This window comes from Buteo buteo, chromosome 10 (genome assembly GCF_964188355.1).
Source record: "Buteo buteo chromosome 10, bButBut1.hap1.1, whole genome shotgun sequence".
NCBI lineage: Eukaryota > Metazoa > Chordata > Aves > Accipitriformes > Accipitridae > Buteo > Buteo buteo.
In genome coordinates, this window is record NC_134180.1 from 25,369,526 (window position 1) to 25,390,467 (window position 20,942).

General features: G+C 37.6%; 1 protein-coding gene across 6 annotated transcripts in view; it reads left to right on the forward strand.

The window, feature by feature from the left end:
• The window catches only part of BCAR3 (BCAR3 adaptor protein, NSP family member), a 116,400-nt gene that overhangs the window by 79,006 nt on the left and 16,452 nt on the right, over positions 1-20,942 (forward strand). For 4 of the 6 annotated variants that reach the window (XM_075038970.1, XM_075038969.1, XM_075038973.1 and 1 more), the window contains one exon: positions 6,493-6,582. The exons of 1 other annotated variant lie outside the window; for it this stretch is intronic. In XM_075038970.1, coding sequence (XP_074895071.1) covers positions 6,493-6,582 — 90 coding nt within the window. Of the gene's footprint in view, positions 1-6,492; positions 6,583-14,739; positions 14,961-20,942 lie in introns of those variants that run through there. One more of the 6 variants, XM_075038974.1, reaches the window with a different exon arrangement.

Below are 20,942 nucleotides of genomic sequence, written 5' to 3' on the forward strand. Positions count from 1 at the left end.
AGGCCAAAAGCCTTCTGAAGAGTACTGTAGAAGAGGGGATGCCAAAGGCAACAAAGTGGTGGATATGTTAATTGCTCTATTTAATTTACTGTGTATCTTGCACTGTGCTGTACAGAGTACGTTGATGTAATTTTAATAATATGGCCAAGTAGAAGGCAGAGGTTTCATGTGCCAGTTCATCAATATGTGTGTCTTGTCTTGTTGCAGCAAGTTCTATATTATAAACGTGGTTTCTGATCTTTTCAACTTTTCTAGTGGAAGCTTGTCTTGGACTCTTGTCAATAGCAGTGGTGCTAAGCTTAGCTATTAAAAATTTGATGTTGGGGAGGGAAGCCTGGGGAAGAGAGACTTATGAGGGAGAATACAAGGGTTACCATCCCCTTCTTTTCTCCTTCCTCTTTCAGTTTTTCCTCTGTATATCCCTACCTTTAGTGAACTGTGAGTTTATCCCCAGTTCAATGGTATTCTAACAGGAATTCTAGACAAGAAATCTTAAACTACAACTTTGAAAAATACACAGAAATTGCTTTCTAATAAATATAGCCCCAAAAACCATTTTTTGGCTGTAAAAGTCCAGGTTACTAACAAAACTGATTCCAGAAGTGTATTCTTACACAAAAAAGACCATTAATGCCAAATAAAGGAGGACTCTTCTCAATAATTTGTTATCAGTTTACTATGACTGTAAAAGATGTGGCTGAATTCGTAAGAACACGATCTTGGAACCCCCTTTGTTGGCTTAAGTTTCAGCAAGTATGTGTTCATTGTGTTCTGTAACTTACCTTATGGTAACTGTTATATTAATGTTTATAAATTTTCCATCTCCTTGAATAAATTATGATGGCAGTGTTAAGTCGGGTATAAACTGCAGAACACTGACTTGCGCAAGTTGCAAAGCTGAAAAAATAGATCTCACTATGCTTGTACCGCCATTGCCATTTGCACAAATCTGATATATAATGTGTGCATACTTAGTTTGAGCTAGCAGGGTTGGTGCCAGTTAGGTAGGCTTTGACAGATGTTGCTTAAGTGGTGAAAAAACCCCCACCTTTAAATGAAGAAGAGATACTAAGAGAAGAGGGAAAAAACAAGAAGAGCACTTTTGGGAATCCTGTTTTGCTGATTCAGGATATCATATTTCTGATGCATAGGAAAATACAGTTAGTATTGTCTCTAGGCAGAGTACTGTTGGTTGACTGAAAACACATATAAACGTGAGTATAAGCATGTATGATGTATCACGCGTACATCAAAACTAACACACTAGAACAAGCTAATTGTACACAAAGTCTTGACACTGATTCTTGTTTCTCTGATCTTGCTGTTCAGACTGTAAAGAGAAGGGAGACTTTGGATTAATTTGCCTTGTAAAAAAATTGCATTATCTTAAATTTGTGCCATGTACTACTTTCAAGTTTTGTTAGAGTAGTCTGGTTGCTGCTGATTCTACCCAAGAGTTACAGTCTCAAGCAAAGCATACTGTGTCAGGGCCCTGAGGGCACTAATTGGCCTTAAGTGTCCTGACGAGCCTTACTTAGGACCTCCACCCACACCCACTGAGCAAGGGATCCATTTAAGCTCAGACTGGGGGCTTCAGGCCCTGCCTGAGCTGCGTCTTAGGTGTGCCTGCCCCTAGCCCTGTTCCTGAAGTGCTGTGTGGGAAGCCCTGGATGGACCTTGGACCTGGCCTGTTAGCCTGTGTTGTCTGAGGCTCACTGGACTGTGATGGGACCTGTTGGTGTCATCACCCTGCTCAGCTTGTTTGCATCTTGGTGCTGTGGGACTGCACCTTGCTGGTAAGCACGTTGCCCACCCTGTGCTCCCAGATCACCTTCCCTTATGGAACAGCCCCACTCTTGCCGCTCCCTGACATATTAATTGTAGCCAGCTGTTTTGAAAGATCCGATATGATCAAACACGTGCCATCGTCGCAGCCGATCCACTTTATCAGGCTGCACAGGCATGTCTAGTCTCCTTCAACTCCAAAAAAACCAGCTAGTTTTAAACTAGCTAGATTTAAAAAGTTATTTTAAAAAGGGAAAATGGACACAGAGCTGATACTGCGCTTCACAGTTCCAAATTAGCACTGTTTCTGCAGCGATGCAAGCATGCTACTTGAGTTTCTTGTGAGTCCCATAGAAAGATAATGAATACTTGTTCAGAATGTGTTTCTGCTGGGGAGTGATCAACATCTCTTCAGAACTGGACTCTACTGTAAATGGAATGCAGAGAATTCATTCAGGTTTGAGGAAAAGTAACACCGTTATTTTTTTGATTCAGTGTGCTCTGTTTCACAGTGAAAAGAATATCATAGTGTTTATTGTGGCAGTAGTGACTACAGGCAAGCATTGCTGTATAGAGCAGAGAGACTGATGATAAGCTTAGAAGCTAAGTGTATCAATTTGCGTTTTATACAAACCTTTCCTTGTTAGAATCTGGTGACTAAAAGTAATATAAAAAATTACTTGTATTTAGAAATACTCTGGACAGAGGAAAGGCAAAATAAATTGGTTTTTTTCCTGTTTTATTCTGTTCAAGATGCAGGACAGAAAGCACCATTATAAAATTAATCCTTTGAAGGTGTGTTTTTTAGAGAATGCTCTCTGTAGATGCACTATGGTTTCTAATACTTGAATCTAAATTACAGCTCACAAATGGCAGTTTCCTGCATCTTGAATATTGATGTATTAGTTCATTCAGTATATAAGGAGACCTAATTATGCAAAGGTTCTAAGGAAAAAAAAAAAAAAGTACTGATTTGCTGGAGTCTGACTACTGAAGTGTCCATATGGCTTCAACCCTTCCTTTGTTTTCACAGTGTTGCTGAAACCATGGTCACAGTTAAATGGCTCTTTCAAAAAACCCTTTTATGGTAGAAGTGAAAACAGGCCAGACTGCTTTGAGTCAGGCTGCTAACCAATTCACGAAAGAGATTTACGGACACAATGGCACGTTGTACATTCTGTGAGATTTTTACAAGTTTTATGAGCCAAATAATAGATCCATTGGTAGTCTCAGCAGGTTCTTCCCACACCCTGAGTCTGCACATCCACAGAACAGACTCCTGCAGGAGAGAAAGCATCAAGTGCTGGCAGATTTGAGTGTGTCAGAGAACTTGTGATGCTTTTTGATCAAATTAATGTGAACTAAAGATAGCTTTCTGTCCCATTCCTATTCACTGTAAATACTTTAGGATCTTTTTATAGAAGTCCATGCTATAATCATTAAGGCTGTATCGGGGTGGAAAGAAAGAAAAACGGATTTCTCTCCTTTCATGGAATACGTTAAAGCATTTCCTGTGGAAATAGTGCTAATAATTACAGAAATATTTATCAGCAATAAGTTGATGAGTGTTATTATGGCCTGAGGTTTTGGAGTTCTATTTTAATCCATTAGCAGAAAAATTACAAAGTTTATGACTGATTGTCTGCTCAGCATGGTCATGAGGGAAGTTTATATTTAGATTCAGACTTGAAAAATCTGTTACTGGTCTAAGGAAGTTACAGCTGCAGAAAAGCATTATTCCCTCGTGAAGTTCTACTGAAGGATTCTTGTTTGTCTCTGCCCCATAGTGTTCATTTTCCCCCTATTTTTACTTCTCCTTGATTTTGTGAGAAAGCAAACGGTCATAGAGATCATTGTCATTTATGGCAGCTTTTGTAAGCAGAACCAAAAATAAAATTTTGATGGCATTTCCAATGTGTTGGTGGTTATCTGTAGCTTCAGGAGATAGGACAATATTTTGTGGGTTTAATTGAACTTCAGGGGACTTTGGTCAGGTGATGAGGCTTATTGGTGCACAGTTTGTATAGTTAATTGCACAAATTCATGATATTGTGGATGCCAATCAAATACATGTGTGGGTGTTTGACTCTCATCATTCTAATGGCTGTGCCAAGAAGATAATATGGTAAGAATACTATACAAAGCAAAGTTTGTATGTGTGTATGTATGTTTGGGAAAGTTTAGAAAAAAAATAATCTGTGTCAGCATGACAAGTAGTGACAGTTTAGGAAAGAATTCTTCCTGATGACATTGAAATTTCATTGCAAAGAGCCTTTTTTAGACATGGAAATATATTAGAGAAATCTCCACCCCACTGGAAAAGTTGCCAACTACAGCTTATACCTGTTCATGAGCTGCTGCGTATCACTGTCCTGTGGAGACTTGCCTGTTGAGATGCGAGTTCTGACTTGTGAGCAGAAAGTTTGTTGGGTTTCTGCGTTGTCTGACAGCATTATACATTGCATATCTGAGCTTGGAGGAATGCCTGACACTAAGGCACCAAATGATCAGGAGGTTCTTTTTGAATCTGTAGGTCTTTTTTTTAATATATTTTTTTTTTCCTTTTTGCAACTGCAGCAAGGACAACAGCATCACAGAAGGTGGAATTATCAGATGGAATGTATTTTGTTGAGGAGAAAAGGAGTATACAGATGACTTTGACTTTACACATCTCTCTTTGTCATTACAGATTTGTCATCCAACTCAAAGATCATTATTGGTGTCAGTGATGTTTCAGTCAGAGATATTTATCTTTTTTTCCCATGTTTCTCTATTTAGTAGCGACTGAAGCTTCACAAACACTACTCCACAGCAGTTGCCTCTTGTATGCGAGCTGTATAATTCAGAAAGATAAGATCCTGTTAGAGCTAAGCTAATGTTACATACATGTATTTATCTGTCTCACAAAGAAAATTTCAGGTTTGATGCTTGATGGGTAGTTGCTAGTTAGACACTGCCCTCTGCTGGAGAAAAAACACTGTAAGTATTTTTTAAATCCAGTCATGGCTATTCAAATCACATTTTTCATAATAATTTCATTGTAACTTTCATAGTAATAAAAAGTCTGTAGCCTGACAGTTGGAAGTTGGTTGCTTGTTTCTCCAGAAGCACAGAATGGAGGAGAAATATTCCCGCCCCCACCATTAAGTTACAGAAGTCCTAGAGGAAACTTGAGAAATTTATTTGTCGGGGTGTCACTGACGTTCTTAGAATAGATGTTCTGATTTGTTCAAAACCTCCAGCAAAAGAGATTCTGTAGCCTCCCAAGATAATCTGTTCTACCTCCCAAACTGGATTAGTCTAATGGTCTTTTCATGTTACTGTGGAAAAGTTTTTCCTAAAATGCGATATAAATCATCTTCTTTGCACATACAGGTGACTTTTTTTTTTTTCCATCTGTCTTCTTTTTGTTACCTTGATTTAATTTTCTAGTGGGATAAGTTTTGGCTGTTGCAATGATATGCAACAGAAGATATAGTATATGTTGGACATATCATCTTGTCTTGTATTTTTAATCCTGTTCTGGTAGTAGTCAAATTTTGGGCAGTAGAATTTTTTTCCTCAGCCTTATACAAGGCTTGTTTCTTATAATATCTGCCCTCTCTCTACTTAGAAGGGGCAACTACTTCTTCAAGTATGTACGATACTTATTCCTAAAAGCTTTCAGCAGCCCAGGAAAATTTCAAAAAAGACTTAAGGAGTTACATATGTAGTTGAAATTCAGCAGCTCTCAAGTACTTCATTCCCCTAAAATCATTATGAGAATCTTGCCCTATTTATTTGTCGTTAATGAAAACTTGTTTTATTTGATAGAATGCAGTTATCCATAGTTAGTGATGGAATCTTACACCCGAGTTTCAGTATTTTCTCATGTTGGATTTTGTTTGGCCAACAGGCTAGTCTCTGAAAAGATGCTGGAGTCAGCAGTTCTGTAATTTTTCGGGTGCAAAGAGATGAAAAAAATGTAAGCTGGCGTTAGCAGTAAATATGCGGGAAGTATGATTCTACAGCTCTGCAAAAGACAATGCACTCTTCAGTCTACTGTCCTAGTTCATGTTTTCCTAGTAGAGAGATTCCTAAGTTAGGCTGTTACTGTTTAGGGCTTTTTGTTCTTTCCCAGCCCCCAATTCCTGAATGACCTGATTAGCTCTAAGATCTGGGGGGTTTTGTTTGTTTTAGGGTTTGGGTTTTTGTGTTTGTTTGGGGTTTTTTTTAGCATACTGTGAGGAGGGATTTTTTTTTTCTTTGTGAATGATAATACTCATATGAATTCAGTCAAGTGGATAGTGGCTTTATAATTATTCTGGCCTTTATCATGAAGTCTTTTAGAAGTAGCTCTTACATTCCCTTTTTCTGATGCTGAAATGGAGTTTAGAGTATTTTGCTTGTGGGTCATCTTTTGTAATGCTGAGTATATTCTTACAGCAGCATGCATTCTCTCTATTTGTCTGCTAAGGGTTAATCTTGCATCTGTCCTATCATGAATTTGACCCTGTTAATGTCTGTATTCTACTTCTTGTATTATTCCTCATTAACTCTTAAATTATATCAGATCTGGAGTCATCAAAAGCCGCTACATGCACTGAGATTGCACTGAGCTTTGAGTTGAAAACCGTCTATAAAATTACTCTGCACTAATTTCCTTGGCACTAATAGTAATACTAGTGGCAGTAGATACTTAGTTGATGTTTTCAATATCTTTGTTAGATGATCAGTAACTACTATCAAGCCTCATTCACAGATGAGAAACATAAGGTGGAAAGGTCTGAGTCTGAAATACAGGATGGAAGTTTTGAGGTACAAAGAAATATTCTTATTTTGTCTCTAGCGATCTTGTGAAACTTGGATTTAAATGAATTACCCTTTTTCTCCAAAATATTAATGCCTGTGATTCTCAAATGCTGACAGTTATATGTTGCTATTGATAATATCCCCAGGTCAAAATGACAGTGTCAGGGAAAGGAAATGCTAGTAAATGGTGACATGCATTTACTTTTCAAAGAAAGGAGAAAAAGGGTGGTTTTTACTTTTAAGACATTGTCTGCTTCACCTTGATTTGTGATCTTTTTTTATTGCAAACAGAGTTACTATATCTTCTATCAGATACTGTGATTGTTGAAGTGACTGATCATTTTTGACAAACAGTGCTTTCCTGTACTGAATTAAGCCAAGGTGTAATCCTGGACCCAATCCATAGCATTGCTGTAGGCACTGTATTGCTTCATTTGCCAGAAAAGAACATGCCAGTTCCCACAAAAGTGGTACCTATGGGTAAGAGCAACCTTATGCATAATGAAAGGGATCTGAATATTTGAGTGGAGAGTAAACAGTAAAGTGCATAAAACTTAAACTACTTGTAAAGTGAGTTTGGTTTTCTTTCTGTTTTCAACTTCTGTGCAAATACTTGTGTCAGTTGACACAAAGAGAATAAAAAGATATCTTTCTGCCTGTGTGATGGCATCAGCTGGAATTCTTACAGGTTACAGTAGGCCTTTATACACACACCTATTAATATATGTGTGTGTATATATACATGTAAAAGGTATGAATGCCACACGGAATTTTCCTCCTTTTCACGTGAGATATTTAAACTGGTAATAACAGCAGAGATCTGACTACAGTCTACTATCTTTTGTGTTGATCTTTTCTTAACTATTGCTGAGCTGTGTCTCTTGTGTGGAATACTTATTTTTCTGTTAATTTTGGGCTTTCAGTATTGTTCCATAGGAACTGTGCCTTAAAGATGATAGTTACTGGTGTTGTTGGATCCTTTTCATAGTTTTGAAGATGGACTAATAGCAAAAGCTGACTGGGACATGAAAATACTTACATTCAACTCCTTCATAGCAATGCCTTACTTAAGTTGATTTTTAAATGTATATAAGCATATGAACCACAAGGGGGAGTGAGGATATAGTTTGTGGAAGGCAGGTTATTAATAAGCTCTTCAGGTACTCTTAGTGATAAAGCCTATGGAGGTAAAGCTCCTAATCTCTTGGAGCTATGTTTACAGATAATAATTAGAGTAAGACTGGTACATTGTATGTCTGTACATCTTGCCTCTTTTAGGAGACATACTGTTTAAACACAGTTTGGCCTGTGGAGAGGGCAGCAGAAGGAGCATCAGTACATTTCAGTTGGGATGCAGTCTATTAATGTGTGCTGTCAAAGGAGCAGGTTTGCCTGAGATTTTTGTATGTTAGATACTAATTAGGAACTAAGCACCTACACAAATGAGGGAGTATAATGTTATGTTGGCTATCTAGAATACCCAGAGGTCATTTGCCTCCGTGCCCTCAAATCCTTCTGTTAGTAAAATGTTGAAAAGGAGGTATATGAGCTGAGGTGAGCTTGCTGCTTTTGTTTCATCAAGGTGTATTGTGCAAAAATATGGGAGGGAGACAGGCCTCTTCAAACTCATACATGCTGGTAAAGACTTTTGAAAAACTGAGCTCTGACAGAGCCCAAGTGACTTGTGAGTTTTATTTTTCAAGTGCTACACATGTAAGATCTCCCTTTGTATAAAAGGGAAGCATTTTAGGGTATTCAGGAGTTTTAGATAAATAGCTGATTTTGAAATGTATCCCCTTACCCTGGTGAAGTAACAGAATTTTTTCATCTTTGAATTATTTTTGGAATTGGTGTAAACCTCAGACAAACAAATACTTTACTTTGACAGGACTTGGGAGGCTTTCAAAACCAGAAATCTGAAGTTAGTGATTGTGTTAATGGCTTCTTTTTATATGCAAGAGAGCTCTTGTACCCTTTCTAGCAAAGCTAAAGTTAGACTAATGACAGCTAAGTCAGCAGGAAGGGGAAGAAAATATGAGGCATAAGTTGTGAACTAATTCTGAACAAAAGGAAATTAATGCCTTTTCATATTTTCTTTTTTTTTTTCCAATCCAAGGAATAAATTGAAGGAGAGATGGTTGAGGCATTACAGAATTGCTTCATGTTTGTGCATGGGTTGACAGACAGTAGATGGAGCTCAAGAATATGTATACTAGTTTTTGGTAGGCTTAATAAAACCTGCCAGTTGCTTCTTAATAGGAAGATGGCTAGTAGGAAAACCAGGCATATTGCCAGATGACTTTAAAGTTTGTATGTTTTAGTTATAAAAGATGAGAATTTTTTCAAAGGTATTTTGATCTCTTAAAGTGCAAATTAGGACCTAGTAGGAATCTCACAAGCAGGTTGGGTACTTATTTCTTGTAGCTGCCAGTCTGGGTTTTTATATAAGTCAGATTTTCAAAGAGACTTATTCAAGCAGCACTGAAAACTAAATAGATGCAAATTCTGTTTTCTCACTATTCCTGTACAACTGCAGCATATTTCTGACTTTGCCTCACGGAACTGCAATATAGAGGAGGAAGAAATTATGCTGACCTCTCCCATACCACGCCCGTGCAATGCAAACAAGTGTAATTACGGTTGCAGCTGTATCTATTGATTTGTGATCAGAAGCTGCACCAACAACAGCCTGCAGGAAGTGATGTTATAGAAGAGAACATGAAAGAGTCAGTTCTATTAAGAATTGACACAGGAATGGTAGGACATGAGCTGGGTGGTGGGACTTTATGAGCCTGTAGACAGTTGAGTTAGGAACAGATAAAAGTCAGCAACACTTTCTGACAGTGTTGTCACCCCCTTTCTTCCACTTATTCTACACTTTAAAAAGTGTTCAGCTGTAAACAGTTGGGTACTACCTGTTTTTGGAGGCATCCTCCAAAGAACTTGTTCGAGGTGATGGGCTGTGTCTGAAGGACTAAGTACTAAGACTAAATGATAGTGGACATTGTGAAGATGTTTGTGTGGACAGATTATTTATCAGTTGTTGTCCCCCATTTCCTGACTTTTTCTTACATTAGAAAGAACAAGTAACTAGTTATTTGTAGAGAAAAGTCTTAGGTATCAAATGAAGAATGTTTTAATCTGAAGACTTAAATGCTTTGATCTTCTTTGGGTTTTTTCTTTCAAATTTTATTCCTATTGTACTTTATTACAACCTTACCGGTGCCATTTTATAGGCATAGGTACTCATAACCATAGATTGTTTATATGCACTGTGTAATAGGTACGTATTTGTATTGCATATGACATCATTAGTCCAGCAACAGTGAGCAGCGTGCTCTGGATTGGCTGTGTGCTGTATCAAATCAGATTTATGTTGTTGACCCTTGTACGGTACACCATGCCTTCTTTCATTTACAGCTGGCTTTCTGCTGGGATTGTTTACTTCTGTTTAGTAGACAGAAATCTAAAGCATTACATGTATTTCATTGAATATTGTTAGGCTGATTTAAATGCTTAAATGATTTGTTGATGTAGTAGTAACTAACAGTGGCAAGCCACCAATTCCCTCATTTAATTTAGTCTGAAATTATTTCTCTGTAATATGAAATCATAATTCTGTGTGTGAATTATAAGCACTTCCATGAACATGAGTGGTATTTGGTTCAGAATAGCTTCTTGTAGATCTGCAGACTGTTTTGGTAACTTCAGACTACGTGTGAATTTTTGAGCGTTTATATTTTTACGGAGTTTGGTTGCTTTACTTAAGCCACTTATAACTTTGAAGCCAAATAATTTTATTTTTTTTAATGAGAGAAAAAGAAACTAAACCCTCCTAGAGAAATTATCCCTGCATTCTATCTTGTTTAACCTGTGACAATTAAAGCAGCCTAAGAGGATTCCCGCAGAGCAGGTTCACACTATCTAGTGTGAAGGCTTCAAACTCCTGCATATGCAATGTGCTCTGAGTGGAGCTGGACACAGTTTAATTGTGTCAGGGGAACAGTCCCAATATGCAGTGCTGGGTAAGTGTAATTTAAACCACACCGTGAAAACACCCTAAATAACTCTAGTGGCTTTGTAATAACACAGATGGGGTTGGCAGAGACACCTTAATTTCTCTTCCTGATGGACTATTAGGAACTCAACATAGAATATATGTTCAAGTGTTCTTAAACTCATGTGGCCTTGAATTCCATGAACTTAGAAATCCTTTCCTGATAAACTTAGTTGTCAAAACTACTCTAGCCGGCCATCCTTAGAAACAGATGAAAGGATTGTCAGGTATTTTAAGATTCTTGGTAAGAATCTTTGAAAACAAAGAAATGAAGCTGATGGTTGATCTGTTGATGCTGGAGAACATTAGAAATACATCAATAGATTGACTGAGAAGGGTTGTGTTTAATGTTTCTAAGCTGCAAGAAACAGATGGTTTATTTCTCATGTGCAGAGTCTAAGAACCCAAAGTACCAGCAAAAAGTTGTAGGACAGGAGAGTCAAAATGTAACTAAACCATCCTTAGTTTCTCTGAGTCAATATTTACAACTGTAAATCTTACCTATGTATGAAGTTTAATCTGGAGCAGACTGAAGGCTGTTCTCAGTCATGCTGCCTGAAAACAGCTCCATGATAGCCAGCAATGCAACAATTATCATACTATCACCCAGAGGTTTCTCATCTACTCTTTGAAATTCCTTCCAGTACTCTTAATTTTCATACTGCTGTATCACAGTGTCATGCAAAGGTACTGGTTCTGACTCTTAAGAATGTGTCATCCATTCATTGAACTATATTTGCAGGAGTCATGTTAATCTTCAATAAAAAAACAAAAATCCCATTAGTTTTGTTTAGAAGAAATTAGACTCACTATCTAAATAAAGCACCCTCTTTCCTGCCAGTTATACTGTTGATAAAAAGTGTCAGCAGCTGCTGTACAAAACTGTACAGTATTATTTTTTAAGGTTCATTATTTCTGGCATTCTCACAGCATACATAATTTTTGATTCTTTACTTACTCTATTGCAGACAGGAAATAAGGAACTGGCAATTACCATTTGTAATTTATGCCCTGCTGTTCATGTTGAGCTGTGGATGTAACACTTAAACTTTTTTCACTGCTGCTTAGTAACAAGCCTTTCAAATGAAAAATAGACATGCCCACATTGAATACATATTAGGCCAGATTTACTGTCCAGATTGAGCTGTGCTATTCCCATTGAAGGGGGGAGATTGTGCCTACAGTCTAGGGAATCTGTTGAAGATGTACCCATTATGTCCCTTTGCTCTCAGTAGGGAAAAGACTAGAGGGGGAATCTAGGTCCTGTTGAAAAGGCTCAGGGAGATGATTCACATGCAAAAACTTAATTCTCTGCCTCCCTTGAGTTTTTACTACTTGTTTTGGGGGAAGGAACCATATTGAGAATTATATCATTCAAACTAGACCAATAGAACTATTATCAGTAAGAATCCTTGAGTAAACGAGTCATACAAGAAGTTGCAAAACTAATAGGTCTTTCCGTAAGACACGAATGTACATGTAAAGTTATCAAGGCCTGGGGAAATATGCGTGTGTTAGCTGGTGAACTACAATAATGGTTGGATTTGCAATCTAGAACTTGACAAAGTAGGGAAACACGAATACCTAAAGGATACTGCATCCTCTCTCTTGTCACAAGTACTGTATCATGCCACTATGGGGATGTGGGTGTTGTTTTTTCCTTTTATGAAGTGCTTCATGTTGAACTCTTATTAGAACTGCCACTCCGACCCACATTTTTTTGTGAAGTTGGGGTTTTTTATTCTTGGTGATGATGGAGAACGTTTGTCTAAATTCGAGTGTAGGTTTACTCATTGCTAGGTCATAATACTTCTTGTCCCTTTTACCCCATAAAGAACTCCTCTGCTTTTTGGAACTTCTAATTCTTTTCAGAGCAAAAGTGGCCCAGTAAACCGGTTGGTTTCTGCTGCCAGAATAGATGAATTTTGAGTTACTTGTCATGATAGTTTCTGTTCATGATATTCCAAATGAAACCTTGGTGTATTGTGCAGTGATACTAATTCTCACCATCACTATAAAGCAGAAATGCCTTGACTGATGCATTCTTGAATTTCATTTCCCTTTTTGTTATTTCCCCTCCTCCCCCCTTCTGTAAATTGGATTAGGGTGCTATTGTAAGAACTTCTTGATTAAGATTCTTCAAAAATACAGTCCTTGATGAGATGTCCTCCAACTGTCCAGACAAGTCACAGTTGAGGCTTTTGTGTTTGGAGTTCTGCAGGGTATCTTCATCTTTTGTTCTCTGGCTACCTGCTAAAGCAATCCTATGGATTTCCTCAAAGTGGAAAAAGAACTTAAAGTAAATTAAAATATGCTGCAGCATAGAGTAGAGAGAAAAGGAGGATAGTTTTACATTCTTAGTATTTTATCTACTCATTCATTGTCTGAGTTTGTCATAAACTACTTGGAGAGGCATTTCTTCTCCCCAGCTATAGCAGGGCTCCATCTTCAAAGTCATTATTTTCAGCTTCTTTTCTGAGCCAGTCTTTCATCCTTTCCCTTGCCAGGGTAATCACTTTTCAGTCCATTTAATGCTCTGAACTTTTATTCGTACAGAGTTTTCCTTTTCTCAAGAGTCACAGGCATAACATCTCCTATTCATGGCCAAGTAGTCTGACTAACTTTATGAACATTCTGGTTTTAGTGCTTACCTTTGTGCTAGATACCTGCAAATCTTAGGTGGTCAAACAGGTAAGAGAACTTTACACTTACACAAAAGGAATCACACTTCCTTTTCCTTGTTATCAAGACTGAGTTTTCCTTTTCTTTTTGGATAGGCTCTCCATCCCACTTGCCTTGAAAGGCAGTGTACATTTTATGTCTTTTCTTTGCTCAGTGCTGCCTCTTGGTTTATGTGCCAAGTCCTGTTGCTTGATGCAGGCGCTGAGAGCACTTCAGGTTGTTCAGTCAGTGTGGGAAGGAGATACTCTATTGTTAGGTGAGAAGCATTGCCTTGGAAGTGATACCTGAGGATATCAATAAGCGTTTAATACATGTGCCCTCCTAATTATGGAATATATTTGTTGCTGATGGAAAAAGACAAGTAACTCTTCCTTTTAACCACTGTTTGGGACTAATTTATTCCTAATCTGAGGTCCAAAACAGTACCATCCAAGTTATAAGTGACTGATCTCTTCAAAGTTTCTGGTTTTTAAGTGTTACAGGCTTTCTTGTACCCCACAATCCAGTGCATTTTGTTTCCTTTCACCAAGTCTGTCAATTGGGCTGCTATGGAGGTGAGGTCTTGTCTCTAACAGCTATTATAATTAGCCAAGTTATTTGCCTTTTTTGCCTTTGTTCTTGAGAATGCCTTGAGGTATGTAGGATAGATTCTTTGCTGATGAGTGGTTTACTAGTCAGTAACCTATGGACTATGCTGTCCAAGAGAACAGAATCACAGGCATAAATAAAACTGCTGCTTTTTATTTTGTTTTAGTGTTTATTTTCACTTTGCCCATCGGAAGTGTTCCTGAATTCAGTTTTTTCTTTCTCTAGCAGTTTGCACAATCCCATGGGACTATCACCAAGGTAAAGCTGTCCACTGATAGCTTTAAATACTAGAGGTACCTTGGTTGCACCACTAATACTGACCATGCTGACAGTGTTGGTTTCTTCCTGTTTGTTCCAAGGGCTGCTTGCCAGAAGCTTCCTAATTAAAAATAAACAGATTTATAATTTTCCTTGGTTACCTAAGCTCTAAGGATGTAATTCTTATTTGAGTATGAAGAGTAACAGTCGTCAAACAGTAATCAACTGCTTTTCCTCTTCTTTTTTTTTGTTTTGTTTTGTTTGTTTTTGTTTTATGTGTGTATTATTGATGGTGCAGATAGAGGCATTGCATGATTGAGCTTGGAGCAACTGATTAAGCCTTCATCAGCACAGGGAGACAGGTATTGTATCTCATCAAGAAGAGAAGTTTGCCTTGAGCTGGTGGCTTAAATACATCTCTGAGTCAGGGGATGCCAAGATAGAGGAGCTAGGATTTCACTGGTGAGTGAAACAGATCACATGAGGATTCTGGCACTCTCTATATGGCATGCTGGAAGCCGGCATGCCAGCGGCTGCTGAATTGATAGCATCAGCTTCAGCTGTGGAAAGTGTCCGGACTGTTATGTGAGTAGGGGGGTGTAGCAGCTCAGGCAGGCAGTGGTGATACTGAAGAGTTTGCTAAACCTATGAAAACTGCTAATAGTGATCATTTATCTTCAGTCTTGAGGAACCACAAGCAGCAGAACTGAAAATGCCCAAGGACTATAATGTTTTTCAAATGCTGATTGCAGCACTTTGCTGCTTTTATCATCGTAAGTCTATTACGATGAGAGTCAAGGTAGGTGCCCTTTTTCAATAACAGTAAACACACAGTGTGCTAGTCAGTAATGCTGTTAGGTTTTGTTAGGAAGTGTTTGTTTTTATCCAATGGTTGGGTACAGTGTGTTTCTGTTCTTTAGAACATCTTTAGAATTCACCATTCTCTCAGAGAGAAGCTTAAACAACTTTCAGTTTCATAAGCTTGAAGCTGACTGACTTTATGTTTAGGCACTAAGCTAAAAATGCCTTGGTTTGGGACTTGCTGAAGAGAATTTTAGCAATGTTTCAAGCTTTCAGAATTTAACTTATCAGACCACTTGGTTCCCTAATTTTTTCAGCTATTTACTGAAAACATAGGCAATTGTGCTCAGGAGCTCAGTTTTTTTAAACACTTCAGACAGTTTTGGACTTGTCCTTGTATTTTAGAACTTCTAAAATAAAGAAATTCACAAAATCATGTACTCATAGAATGGTTTGGGTTGGAAGGAACCTTTAAAGATCATCTAGTCCAACGTTCCTGCCATGGGCAGGGACGTCTTTCACTTTATGCAAAAATGCACTATATGCAAAGAAAAAGCCTTTTTGAGCCAACTTACTTGAGCTTACACATACGGAAGTGTCTAAGTGACTTGGGAATTGAATTGTAATCAGGTGAGGTATCTACTTTTGAGGATCTGTGAGCTACACCTAAGCTTTCAAACCTTTTTATTTAGATTTATGCTTGAATTGTTCTTTGAGTAACTAAGTGTCAACTCTGTAAGTCACTGTGTAATATGTATAGATTTTCTGGAGCACTTGCGATGGGGAAGGATGTGAAGGTTGCTATCTTCTGGCCTGTTGGCTTTCAAACTCTGATGGAGGCACTTAAAAGTTGGGAACAGCTGCCCCCATTCTCCTTCAGTGATTTAGCCTTTTAACTGTCCATTTCTGAAAGTGGGGTGTGGGGCTCAGTCTTTTGGACACACTGAAAAAGTGACTATGATCAGACTGTCTTCTCTTTCTCACTGGGACAAATGTCAGAAGTTATCATCAGAATAGAGAGCTAAAGATGTTCTCCTGTTACTGTAATTAATTTTCATTTTCATTCCAAATTTAAGGATAAGGCTTAACTCTTCTGTTCTAAACTTTAAAAATGACATTGGGTTTTATTGTTGGCTGTCAGAACAGTTATAAAATCATTGTTCTTGACCATGCATGCCCTTTGTTTAACTTGGCATGAATTTCTAATACCTAAAATAATGGTGGTGTTGTCATGGCAACTTTCCATTTAGTCTAATCCATATAGTCTCTAGAGAAACTGAAACATTAATACTGTTTGCTGTATGGAGGGTAAAAAATAAAACCTTTTATGTAGAAACAAATTACAGCTGGGCTCTTTCAAAAATAAGGTTCTATTTAAAGAGATTTGCAGCATTTAAAATAGATTTGAATGCATGTGTTCCAGCATGCAGATTTAGCATTAGTTGAATTTGATGAACAGCTATTTTAAGAAGTTCTGATGGTAGGAAACTGGGGTGTGTTTGCTGAAGAGAAAGTGGCTGTAGGTATAGAAACAGCTGGTGGTCAAACAAAGGAAGGTCTGCACCTTGGGGCCAAATGATGTATGTACCATGAAATGCCAAAGTGCCTAGGATGGGATGAGTAGCTGAGCCTAAGTTGTCGTCTTACTTAGTGTGTGAAAACGTACCGCTTCAAGCAAAATCAGTTTGTGTAATTAGATGAGATAAATACTTAGTTTTAATAGTAGTTACAGTTGTGATGAAATACCAAATTGATCCATAAATAAGCATGCTAAAGTCCACAGCTACCTCTGAGAGATTCAGGTAGTTATGTTGTCCGATTCAATTGAAAACAGTATGTGGCCAAGCTCAGAGATGCCTCGTTGTGTCCCATCAAAGCACAGGAAACAGTACAGCACTTGAGTACTCATATTTTGCTGTACTTAATTTTAGCATGTGAAATTAGAATCTCAGTGGCAGATGTTTGATTTGTTTTCCCATATGTTAATAGAAGATATGATGATCACTGTGGAATATCTGAACCTGGATCAAATCATTCTTCAGTCATGATTTGTCAGTACCTTTTGCAATCCCATTTGGTTTTAATAGCTGTTTACAGTTAAAGTCAGCTTCTATATTTGGGGAAAGTAAAGGAAACTTCAAGGTGAGGGGTTCTTATTTGTGGTTAAAAAAAAAAAGAAAGCGAAGAGAGAATTCTAAATCGTGACTTATGCCACTTCCAAGCCAAAATACTGTTCTTTAATTTTTGCATTTTTTGGAAGTTAAGAATTAAGTTATGACTAAATCAGTGATAAACAGTGACTTAAAAAAATGAAGAGGTCTAAATTAATAAACTTAACTTTGCCACAAGACAGGTTTTTTTAGTTCTAGCTAGTATGGTTGTCATGATCGGAGGGAAAGACCTTGAAGTTCAAGTATTCATTCTTAATTCTCTGCTATGATTCACCCTCAGCTGAAGCTGCACAAAAGGGGAAAGCCACTCAAATTATCAGGACTGCCAAGTTTTAAAACTTCCAACATGTTGATCTAGCTCATTACTGGGTAATGTACTAATGCTATGAATGTGGCATGTGTAAGAAGCCTTTTATAAACAGCTACTTATTGCAAGTGCCATCTCTTATCTTGGATGAATTGCAAACACTTTTTATAGATAGTAGATCTTAATTAATATTTCTTCAGTATGTGATGATCTAAATCTGTTTCACTGGCATCCTTGGGCTTCATGTATCCAGTTTCAGCATGTATGTGGAAGCAGTTGGATTTGATAACATGAATTTACAAGTCATCACCACCCAGCATTATGGGTCTGCCTTTCTGATGTTAGATTTGTTGTTGTTGGAGGGGGCCAGATGGGAAAAGACTGACTTACCAAAATGATGTGAAATTTTGTATAGCTCCCTGAACTTTGATTCCCCATTGTCTTGCTGCTGAATTTGAATTTTGATGAGTCTTACATAGTATAACTGTTTTCAATTTCCCGTGGTAATTTTATACAGTTTATCATACTTTCACTGCAGTATGCCCTCTGTCATAAATATATAGATGGCACAGGGACCACTGGTGCTCTGTAAGTGATTCCTATTCGATGGGAATGGGAACATTCTCCAGTAGATACTTATGCATTTAGCTTCTTAGTAATACCTTTCATTTAGGTATTTCTCAGATTAAAACAAAAAAACTACACAATTTCTAAAATCCTTTAGATTTGGTAGTCAAAATCCCCAGGGTCACTGAGTGAGGAGATTAGGATTTAACTAACTCTAAACTCAGGATTTCTCAGGATCCGTATTCTAGAAATGAGGCTGTCCTCCTAGCTCTGAATGTGGTCACCTAGAAAATTAAGGAATTGTTATCCATGTAGTGTTGTAGTGGAAGGTGGATGCAGAGTCCGCTAGAATTAAATCTTTCCATTACCTTCAGTGAACATTAGACTGAACTTAGTACTAAAAGTCTTTTTTTATTTTCTTCCTCCCAAACAAATATCTCACTGGTTAATAAAAAATGGCTTCTTTTCTGTGAATGTCAGGCAGGTTATGTTATTCGTAGTGGCAGACTGAGAACATGCACATGATGGAGTTTATTTGATTCTAAAGAGCCGTCATAGTCTTGATGGAAATTTTCATGGTGATTTGTTATCTTTTCATCAGTAACCTCAAAAATTATCACCTGTTACCTAAATAAGCACACAGAGGTCTTGTGGCTTCAAAATTGCCATTCTCCTGCATTAATTCATCTTTCTAAGTAGTTTTAGATTTCTCTCCTGTATCTTGGGCATGGCAAAAGTTTATATATTATTTATTCTGTTTCTCAACCGACCAATTAGGCCACTAGAAAATAAAAATAAAATCCTGTAGAAGTTGGCAGTCATCTGTGCAAAGAGACTTTTATCATTCATTTTGTACCTCCCGTTACTTAATGTAGCACTTGTTACAGTCCTGTCCGAACTTTGTGCATTATGGAACATTAGAGAAAACTGCCCATGTGAAGAACGCTGCCACCATTGTAGTTCAAAATGTCCAAGTTAATCAGAAAATGGTTTCCTAAATTTAGAAACTCCCTTTTGCCCGTTAGGTCTTCCTCAAAAAAACTATTTCAGAAATAACTCTGTCCATGTGTTCTTGTCATTTTGTAAGTTCTTGGCTAACTATACTACTTTTCTGTACATGAGAAAATAAGGACTGATAAGAATGTTTTCAAAGAAAGATGGAGAGTCTGGTTCCACATGGGTATTATTTTAAATGCCTAGTACAAGTCTGTTGGTTTTGGTGACTGATTAGTAGAGTTACAAGTGAAATGAAATACATTGTACTCATTATAAATCAAATTAAAACATATTAGAAATTGGTGTAACTGTATATTTTAAAATGCTTGTACTCCTAGTACCAGACAGGCAGTCTAATGAGGATCACAAGAGCACAGGGTTAGAGGCTTCAGGGATCCCTGCAGCCAGTGAAGTATAGCTTGATCCAGAATTGGAACTTTGACAATAAAATGTTCATTTTCTGTATGAACAGGTTGATTGCTCTCTAGTGTTTTGGAAATAGAAGAATTTCATTAATTCTTTCACTTTTCCAGATGTTTTTAGTGTCCTGTGTCTGTGTGTCCCCTCCCTTCTTTCTCATCTCACATCTTTGTCTTCCCTTTTGGTATTTCCTGTCCCTGCCCCAGCATCCCCTTCACATTTTCTGTTGATTGTTCTTTTCTGTTAAATTATCCACTTGGCTAACAGCTATGTAAATCTCACAAAATTTAAGTTTTTGCTGAATCACAGAGTATGTCCCATTTCTCCTCATTTATTGGGAGATTCTATAGGACCTAGTGATTTTACAAGGTCCGAAAGTTGTAATTCAGAGTTCATGGTGCACTTAAGCAAATGTAGCAGGCCTCTAGTGTTGGAGAAAAGACGGATTTGGCAGAAAGCCGTAACAGGTTTAGTTTAGATAGATACAGTACATTTATTAAAAGTTTCGGAAAGGTACTGGCTTGACTTATTTCCTCAATCAAATCACACTTCAGTTTTCACAGAGCTGTTCTCATTTATCCCTAATAATTATCTCTTTTTCTTTTTTACTTGAAAAGTTCAAAGCAACAGGAAATCAGGTGGTTCCAAGGCTGCTTCTTGGGCTAATTTAAATATCAGCTGGCAGAGCTGTGCAAAGCACGGGAAAATGATTGAGACTGGATGGAAATGTGGCCACCTGTAGTCATGTACCTGTAACAGTCTTTGGCTGCGCTTTAAGTAAATAATACTTTGCCAGAAGGATACAAAGAGAGGTGATATGAAATTCTGCATTATCAGAACTGAAGGAGATGACCTAGCATGACAGATTTTTGGACCACTGCCAAACTGTGTCTAAAAAGTCAAAGTCTTTCCCTCATAATTCAAGCTGTTTAAAAAAAACAACAAACAAGCAAAAAAACCCCACTTGATCACCTTAGAGAGGAATTAATTAATAACAATTGAGGTAAGCCACAAAAGCTAGAACACGTAAGATGCAACTTTGGGTATATACGTAGAAACCTGTGTGACTCTCCTCTCAGCTATTTTGATATTCCATTGGTATGTGTACTTCAGTGGAGGTGTTGCAGATGGGAACTGGAGAAAGAATCCACTGCCAGTAGGCAACAGAAATAACTGTGAGACTTCTATTTTGTTGACCACCAAACTCACACAGTAGATGATTCAGCACAATTAAAAATTATTCTAATCTAATGTGATAAATTCAGCTAGGATGGTTGACACAAGAGCTTGATACAGCGAGTTTCCTTTGGAGAGGGCCAAACACTTGAAGGAAAGTAACCCCTTGGATGCATAAACAACAGATTATTGTGAGAAATTCCCATTAAAATGTATTCACAAGTTTCCTAGGTACAACATACCTTGGTAGATCAAGTCCTTTTTAAATTTACCCTAAGTAAGATCATATTTTGATGTTTTACGTCCTTAAACTTTGATATTTTCCAGATTTTGGTACGCTAGA